Genomic DNA, 9,576 nt, shown 5'->3' on the forward strand with positions numbered 1-9,576 from the left:
TCATCTGGGTATCTTCCTTTAAGAAAATGTCACATGATCTTCGTATCCCATGTCAAATAATAAGTGCCTCCTACGAAGTTGTTCGCATATTCTCTGTATGGTTTGAATTTATTATTTTTTATAAATCCTTCGTGGCTTTTTTTAAAGCACAATCTATTGTTTTTTTTTACAAAAAGTAATATTACCATACAATCATGATAGAGGCAAAGTGTTAGGTTTCAAACATACAAGGGTTTTTTTTGTGTCAATGGGAACGCAGTGCCTTTATTCAAACTGTAATATAAATTTAATGTTCTTTCTGCCTTACCTCCCTCTTCCTGGTCCTGCTATTGTCAGTTACATTGCTGATGCATCTTCCCTGAAGACTGTTTCTCCTGGATAAGTGGGAACGAGGAACCAAGTAAGACACTGTCAGCTCCAATATTTTGGATAACTTGGGTGCACCCCCAAAAAACGTTGCCCCGTTCCTTTCCAGTCAACAGTGACTCCCTCCCTCTCCCATAATGCTACAAATGGAAAAACACTTGCAAGGCCATGAGATTTGATGGACAAGCACCACATCAGATGCTTGGATCAAAGAAAATAGAAAGGATCCTCCAACTCTGGCCTCTTGTGCATTCCCCACTTGCTTCACCCCACCATTGGCAGCCATGCCTTCAACTGTGTAGGCCCTAAGCTCTGGAATTCTCTCTAAACCTCTCCTCCTTTTAAGACCCTCCTTGAAACCTACCTCTTTAACCAAGCTTTTAATCATCTGTCCTAATGCCTCCTTCTTTGGCTTGGTGTCAGTTTTTGTCAGATTACGCTCTTATGAAGCTCCTTGGGGCATTTTACTATATTAAAGGCGCTTAAATAAATGCAAGTTGTTATCCTTGCATTCTGTGGCAGGATTCTTAACTTTTGTTGGAATAATGGGCTCGATTTTTGAATGAAGTAGCGGGGGCGGGAGGGGCTCCAAAAATCGGAAAAATCCCGAGCGCGTTTGGAACCCAGCTCCAACCTGCAGACTTTTTTCTTTTTATTCGTTCATGGGATGTGGGCGTCGCTGGCAAGGCCAGCATTTATTGCCCATCCCTAATTGCCCTTGAGAAGGTGGTGGTGAGCCGCCGCCTTGAACCGCTGCAGTCCGTATGGTGGTTCTCTCTCAGTGCTGTTAGCTAGGGAGTTCCAGGATTTTATCCCAGCCACGATGAAGGAACAGCGATATATTTCCAAGTCCGGATGATGTGTGACTTGGAGGGCAACTTGCAGGTGGTGGTGTTCCCATGTGCCTGCTGCCCTTGTCCTTCTAGGTGGTAGAGGTCGTGGGTTTGGGAGGTGCTGTCAAAGAAGCCTTGATGAGTTGCTGTAGTGCATCCTATAGATGGTACACACTACAGCCACAGTGCGCCGGTGGTGAAGGGAGTGAATGTTTAGGGTGGTGGATGGGGTGCCAATCAAGTGGGCTGCTTTGTCCTGGATGGTGTCTAGCTTCTTGAGTGTTGTTGCAGCTGCACTCATCCAGGCAAGTGGAGAGTATTCCATCACACTCCTGACTTGTGCCTTGGTGGAAAGGCTTTGGGGAGTCAGGAGGTGAGTCACTCGCTGCAGAATACCCAGCCTTTGACCTGCTCTTGTAGCCACAGTATTTATGTGGCTGGTCCGGTTAAGTTTCTGGTGAATGGTGACCCCCAGGATGTTGATGATGGAGGATTTGGCGATGGTAATGCCGTTGAATGTCAAAGGAAGGTGGATAGACTCTTGTTGGTGATGGTCATTGCCCGGAACTTGTCTGGCGCGAATGTTACTTGCCACTTATGAGCCCAAGCCTGGATGTTGTCCAGGTCTTGCTGCATGTGAGCATGGACTGCTTCATTATCTGAGGGGTTGTGAATGGAACTGAACACTGTGCAATCATCAGCAAACATCCCCATTTCTGACCATGTGATGGAGGCAAGGTCATTGATGAAGCAGCTGAAGATGGGTGGGCCTAGGACACTGCCCTGAGGAACTCCTGCAGCAATGTCCTGGGGCTGGGATGATTTGGCCTCCAACAACCACTACCATCTTCCTTTGAGCTAGGTATGACTCCAGCCACTGGAGAGTTTTCCCCCTGATTCCCATTGACTTCAATTTTACTAGGGTTCCTTGGTGCCACTCTCGGTCAAATGCTGCCTTGATGTCAAGGGCAGTTACTCTCCCCTCACCTCTGGAGTTCAGCTCTTTTGTCCATGTTTGGACCAAGGCTGTAATGAGGTCTGGAGCCGAGTGGTCATGGCGGAACCCAAACTGAGCATCGGTGAGCAAGTGCCGCTTGATAGCACTGTCGACACCTTCCATCACTTTGCCGATAGTTGAGAGTAGACTGACTCGGGCGGTAATAGGCCAGATTGGATTTGTCCTGCTTTTTGTGGACATGACATACCTGGGCAATTTTTCACATTGTTGGGTAGATGCCAGTATTGTAGCTGTACTAAAACAGTTTGGCTAGAGGCGCGGCTAGTTCTGGAGCACTTCCGGGTTCCCCACTGACTCATCTGGGGTGCGCGCATGCTTCACGAATATGGAAGTCTCACCGGCAATTAAAGCCGCCGGGATGATAGTTAAGAAAGTTATTTAGATACTTGAAGTACTTAATTTTGTCTACATTAAGGCAGGGGTCCGATTTTCCAACATCCTCAGCGTGTTTCCCATGCTGTAGGAAACGCTCTATGTTCTACTAGAGTGTTTCAGTCAGCTGCCGGTTGGACATTCAAATGCTTGTTTGGTAAATGGGGATAAAAGATGAGTTATTGCAGCAAGGCACTCAGTTCTTTCGGACAAACTTTTGGCTGGGAGATCTGTATTTTCACTGAAAATTCTTAGTTTCCTCTCAGAATTCTTCTGTTCACACATATATGCCAACTTTTTGGACCCCTTGAAACTGACACCACCAGGGTGGGGGGGGTGCCATGGCAGCATTCACCACTACATCTGAGGAAGAGTAACATCACCAGCCTCGCCAACCCTCCCTGCACAAAACAGTGCTGCAACTACACATACACCCACTGCAAAGTGACCCAATGGGTGGCATCAAGTGTTGCTGTTCATGGTGAAGCTCATGAAAGGGTCCTATCACAAAAGCCAGTCAAGAATGGGCAAGACATGGCAGTAGTGGTGAGAATGATAACATTTAATGTGACTTTAACAAAAACCAAATATAAATGAAAAACATGACCATCTGTCAGACACCCTTGTGCATACCCTTCGTGCTCACAAAACCTTAGCCTTTTTCTTCCTACTACTTCTACGTGATGCATCCCCTTTGGCTGCAGCAGAGGTAGTGGCAGGTTGCTCATGTTCATACCTTGACTGCTTAGATGCTTTCGGCCTACGCCCTCTGGGTTTTGGAGCCCGTGAGGGCCCCTCCAAAGACTGCTCCACCTGCACCAGTGCAGGAGCAGACTCGGCCACCTGAAGCAGAGGCAGCCGTGCGGGTACTATTTGAGAGGGGGGGCAACAGGTGAGATGTGGGAGCACTTTGAGTGGCGTTCCCACTTCCATGTCCCCTTTCGTCATCATCCCTCTCCTGGGCCAGGCCCACATCACTCCTACCATCCTGCTGGACAACAGTGTGGTGGACATGCGTGATGTGTTGGAAGCCCAGTTGTAAAGTATCTGCCTGCCTGATTAAGGGACTCATTTGTGAGCCGTGCTTGAAGCTCAATGGAGGCTTGCCGCCTCTCCATCGCAGATATTCCTGCACTTACCTGTGACGCTATCTGAGATTCCCTCCCTTACCTGTGCCACATTCCACTCATGCAGAAGTTGGACCCCTCCATCCTCTGCGCTATTGTGGAGAGTCCGCGTGCCCCTGTTCCAGCACCTTGCAAATGTGCTGCTGTCCCTCGATCATTCTCTTTTTAAAGGATGGCCCCCAGGGTTCTGCATCTGCATCCAGCTGAGCAGAGCCTGGAGAGGAATACTCCTACTGACGCAGATTCTTTACAGCTGCCCCTGCCACCAGTGTCTGCTTGTGCTCACTTGTGTGTGGTGACTCACCAGCTGCCAATCCAACTAATTGACTACTATGACCCATTGAGGTGTGAGCATCTGCGCTGGTGGATGGCTCGCTATGATGTCACGGTGCACCCTCAGAGGCCAGCAGATCCTCTGAGCAATCGCCCTCTGCCGTCACTGCAGTCATTCAAGGGCCTGTAAGAGAACAGAAGGCAATATTAAACATCATCACAGATGTGTCATGTTGCAATGAGCATACTGACGTGTTGAAGATGGCAAGGCATGTTAACATCAATTCATATTGTGTGTGATGAATGTTAAAGTTGTGTCACCAGACGTTGGTGGGGTGCCAGTCTCGCCGTCCACGACGGACAGGCACTTAAGGGTGCGGCTGATCTCCAGCGCCTCCTGCTCCGTGTCTATGAGGACCACTGCTTGTGTGGTCCCCCTCCAGTCCTCGCCCTCTCGCGTGCATTTTGCGCTCTCTTCTCCTAGAAGGGGAGAAAGAACAGACATGTGAGTGATGAAGTGGCCAACCCATGAATGTGTTGCTTTGAGTGAGGCTGACTGTGAAAGAGGTGCATCAGAGGGTGAGTATGAGACAGAGCCATCACATTGGATGAGGATTGGGGTGAGTGGAAGTGGTGGGGTGACTAATGGGGAGGTGAGGAAGTGCAGGTAAGTTGAGGATGAGCCTTAAGTGGGTGTGAAGAGTGATGTGATAGAGCAATCTTGGCAGTGCAGAATGAGTTGGGGGGAGTGGGGTGCGGTGATGTGGAACACGCAATGTAGGAGAATCTGACCTAGTTACGTCCTTGAAACACTTCCTGCACTGGATCCAGTGTTGCTGCTGCTGGTGACCTCATCTGCCACCTCGAGCCAGGTCTTGGTGGCAGAGGCAGGGCACTTCCTCCCATTCACAGGGTAAAACACTTCCCTCCTCTGCCTCCTCCTCACCCTGTCCAGTCACTGAACATAGGAACAGGAGTAGGCCATTCAGCCCCTCGTGCCTGCTCCACCATTTGATAAGATCGTGGCTGATCTGTGATCTAACTCCATGTACCTGCGTTTGGCCCATATCCCTTAATACCTTTGGTTGCCAAAAAGCTATTTATCTCAGATTTAAATTTAGCAATTGAGCTAGTATCAATTGCCGTTTGTGGAAGAGAGTTCCAAACTTCTACCACCCTTTGTGTGTAGAAATGTTTTCTAATCTCGCTCTTGAAAGGTCTGGCTCTAATTTGTAGACTCTGCCCCCTACTCCTAAAATCCCCAACCAGTGGAAATAGTTTCTCTCTATCCACCCTATCTGTTCCCCTTAATATCTTATAAACTTCGATCAGATCACCCCTTAACCTTCTAAACTCTAGAGAATACAACCCCAATTTGTGTAATCTCTCCTCGTAACTTAACCCTTGAAGTCCGGAACAGCCTTGCCCCTGTGCTGCTCCATTGTGATTTCTGGGTCTTTGCTCCAGCAACAGCCGTTGGAGCAATGGCCCTTTAAATAGAGTTCGTCCAGCTGACAGCCTGTGATGCGGGTGCGCAGTCCACACGCTGCGCAGCTTTCGGACAGCAAACCCGGAAGCCACGTTAAGTGGTACCTATTCACTTGTGATCACGTGCGAAATGGACATATTTTATTAGTCGGGTTACCCACGCGCCCATTCACCCTCTGCCCCTGCCCCCCCCACCCCCCCCAGCTGCCATCCCGCCTCCATTCAAAAAATCGGGGCCAATGTGTTTTGAATAATTAGAAATCCTAAATTCATGGATATTCTAAAGGAGATATACAATCTTTTATACTTGAAGCCCAGAGCAAATTCTTCAAGATCAGGAGAACAAGAGCTCTTAGTTGTGAATATTTTGTTATACAAAAAAGTCATGTTAGATATCAAAAGCTAAACAATTTTTTAAAAGAAAGAGAAGTTCCAGATTGTCACTCTGCATCATGTTCAAGCAGCATGCCCTGGAGCCCGAATTTTCTGATTAGCATTATATTAATGCTGGTGGTTACTGCTTGGAAAATCCAAGCTTGGCTGTCAAAGATTTTGCAAGGAAGCATATTTGCGCTACAAGTTCCTGCTAATCAAAATTCTTGAGGTTTCATATCCTTGAGTAAATATTTACCAATATAGGGTACCTCCTGGCTGCTTTGGATTTCCTACTAATGTCCTCATGAAGCACTAGTTGGTTGTGGCAGCCCATCTGTACCCATCAGAATGGCACATTGAGAGACAGCTGAGCAAGTGACCAACAGATTCTCTGTATTTTTGGGGGTTTCTCATCAATTGAGAAATCCCAGTTTGTGCCAAAGGAGGACTTGTCATTTTATATGCACCCATTTTCAAATTACTTTGGAAATTATCTCTGGCAGTCTGGTTTGTACTTTCTAGTGTTATCTCTTCTTTTATAAAACAGCATACAAGTAAAAGCAAAATGCTACGTCTGTGCTTTGTCTTGCAGTGGCAGATATCTTCGCATTACCAGATGTAACACTTTTTATGAGGTCCTTGTACCTGAATTAAGTTCTCCAGTGGTAATTTCATTACTCTGTTATTAAACTTTGTAACAAAAAGCAACTTGTTGGTTCAGGACCTACCAGGTACTTCAAAGACTTGAACTTCACCTCCCACCACCATCTTTGGCAAATGTAATGGGTGCATTCCTGACATAGGTAGGATTGCCAACCCTCCTGGATTGGTGGGAGTCTCCCGGAATTGAGGACAATCCGGGAGAAAAAATTTCAAGCTCGTCTCGTGACCGCCCCAATTTGTTCCTTTCCGACTGCTTCCACAGCCAGCCTGCAGTGCATTTGTACATGTGCAGCCACTCCACTCGCAAAATAAGTACGATTTTAGCGGCACGGGGCATTGTGGGTATCCAGCACCACCATTGCGGCATCGCTGTTTTTTGTGTTAAAGTGCTGACTGTTGCCCGTTGGTGTTCTCTGGCTGCAATCTCAGAAGCACAAGTAACATAGAAAGTGGCCACTTCCATAAGCAGTGGCAGTGTATGAATTCATAGAAGTGGGGAACTCCAAATCCTTTAATTCCATACACCAGTCAGAAGGTATTTGCTTGTTGACCCAAAAGACCCTGTCACTGGTATGGATGATCTACAGATTTTTTTTCCCAAAAGCTGCTATTATTTTTGGTGGATTCCCCATAACCCTTGTGGGCTGCCATCTATAGAATGGGATGAATGAGCTATCTCTTGCACCAGCCATGGTGGACTATTTATGCAGTTGCACTTTGGAAGCCTTGTATTTATTGCCAACTGCAGACTAGTCTGTATTTTCAGGCTACTGATTCCACCATATAGATTCTGAATAGATTATCTTACATTATGTAGATAACAAAAAAAGTCTCCACTAAAACTAGGGCTGTTTCATGAGACTTATATATTGAGATTTTTTAATTTCAAAAGGGAAACTTGGAAAAATGTATCACGCCATGCAAAAGCAGCCTTTAGATTGTCAAAGGTACATTCGAGATAATAAGCATTCTAATTTTATTTTAAGAAACTGCAATGAGAAGCGATGTCTCAAAATTGATTAGCAGATGCCTTGAATAGAAAAAGCACTTTCTTTGCCTGAGTGTTAAAAAATCACTTTAGACGGCATCTACTTAGCTACCAACTGGAGCAGTAATGATACCTTTGTCTAATATTATTTGGGATTTATCAGAACAAGGGAATTTCCAATTGATTTTGAGTGCACTGGTATCATCCAAGCTAAATAGCCCACACCTTTCTTATAGGATATTATTCAGAATCCTTGGGTCAGTGGTGTATACTATCTGAAAAGAAACCAAGATGCTGTGGGATTTTCCTTTTTCTTTGAATGAAAGCATTCTCCACATACTGAAAACCCAGGCCATCTTGTCCTTTTCTCTTCCTTGTGTACAGTTTGAGGAGGGAAATTTGATTCCTGTTCTATTGTGACTACCTTTTCTGGGGATAGGACTAATGGACCGTCCAGAGACATGCTATGCATATATATGGCACTGTGTTAGATAGTCCTGTGGGAAGCCTCACAACAATGGGGGGGGAAAAAGAGATTCAGCCTTTTTGATATTCCATTTGACAATTTGGACTTATCCCTGAAGTATGTGCTGGATGCTTCTACTTGAAGAGTGAGGAAGACTTGATCAAGATAGATAGATAGATATGATCTAATATCTTGTATTTTATAAGGAGAAAGATGAAGTACAATCCTGATTAGGTCTAAAATGTACAGTAGAACATTTTAAAGTATCATAACAGTATTACAATTAGACTGAATTTGTTTTACTCTCTCGAACCTAGGTCCAAGACCCGCTTTTCACAGATGCGCCCAACATAGTGGATTCCAAGAACTAAAAGGGATGAACTTTTGCTTACTTGGGATGATTGCTCGATAAATGCCAAACTGCACCATAATTTAAATCTGCATGTTTAATTGCATCATTAAATATCTAATCAAGTACAATTAGCTAATGGTTTTCATAATTTTACTGTAGTATATACTTGAACTATATCAGGTAGAAGATGACACCATGATAACTCCATTTAAACTGTCAACTGTTCTGCACCTGGCAGTATTCAAATTAATTAAAATAGCTAATTGCACTTATTGTATACATTTGAACCCTTTTCCACTTAACTTTTCAGTGTGGCTTTTCTGATTCTCCAAAAATACGGTGAATTCAATATTAGACTGTGTGAACTGCCATTAAGTAACTCCCCAAATATATACACTTGATTACTCGATGTAAAAAGTTTCAACTTTGAAAGTTTTAAAGTTTAAATATCTGGACAACTAATTACAAAAAGATCTTCATTTAAAAACTGGTTGGCAGCCATCTTGAAACACTTTGGGGAAGTGGGTGGTCTGTATATTTATAGCTACCTGAAGTTCTTGTTACTTTGTGGTACTGTTTCAGATGGTATTTGAAATAATGTGGTGCAAACATGCAAAATATACACTTATATATAGATCAATTGTTTTCATTTCCTATCTTTTATTTTTACCTTCAATTTTAGTTTGTGAAATTTTATTGCTACTTTGAAATTCTTTGGAAATAAATTTTGTACTGTAATTTATGAAATAAGTTTATGGGGATTTTAAAAGCCATTTCTAGCATTCTGCACTGATTAGATATAGTGAACTAGTTTATACAATGCAATATTAGAGACCATATCCCTTTTAACAGATCCTAGTAGGCTAGCTTTTATTAAAAAAAAATCCTAAACATTCTTTGTTTATCCCCATTTTTCACAAGTTTACAAAATAAACACATCTGAGAAACATGTTGTCTTCATTTATATTACTGTTTAAACATGAAATTGTGAAGTGATGGGTCATAGCTTGAAGTATATTGAACAGATTTAATATGAAGTTTTGTGCTATGGTCTACTGTTGTCAAAAGAAAGATTCTATCTCAAACACATTTATTGTGATTTAAACAAATGTGAAACTTCCATTCAAGTTTAGTGTACATACTTGCTTTGCACACTACCTAAATGTGAAGAGTGACGTCCTCTGTGAAATGCACAGAATGCAGTACAGTGTGAGTTTTCAGAAATAGTGTTCCAGGAAATCAACATATTCAAACT

General features: G+C 44.0%; 1 protein-coding gene across 4 annotated transcripts in view; it reads left to right on the plus strand.

Annotated features, from left to right (window-relative positions):
- sanbr (SANT and BTB domain regulator of CSR) overlaps nt 1-9,259 on the plus strand; it is a 91,711-nt gene extending 82,452 nt beyond the window's left edge. For all 4 annotated transcript variants that reach the window (XM_067988337.1, XM_067988339.1, XM_067988338.1 and 1 more), the window contains one exon: nt 8,287-9,259. In XM_067988337.1, coding sequence (XP_067844438.1) covers nt 8,287-8,323 — 37 coding nt within the window. In that variant the 3' untranslated portion in view covers nt 8,324-9,259. The remainder of the gene's footprint in view (nt 1-8,286) is intronic.
- Nucleotides 9,260-9,576: the final 317 nt, after the last annotated feature.

Source organism: Heptranchias perlo, chromosome 8, assembly GCF_035084215.1.
Source record: "Heptranchias perlo isolate sHepPer1 chromosome 8, sHepPer1.hap1, whole genome shotgun sequence".
NCBI classification, from domain to species: domain Eukaryota; kingdom Metazoa; phylum Chordata; class Chondrichthyes; order Hexanchiformes; family Hexanchidae; genus Heptranchias; species Heptranchias perlo.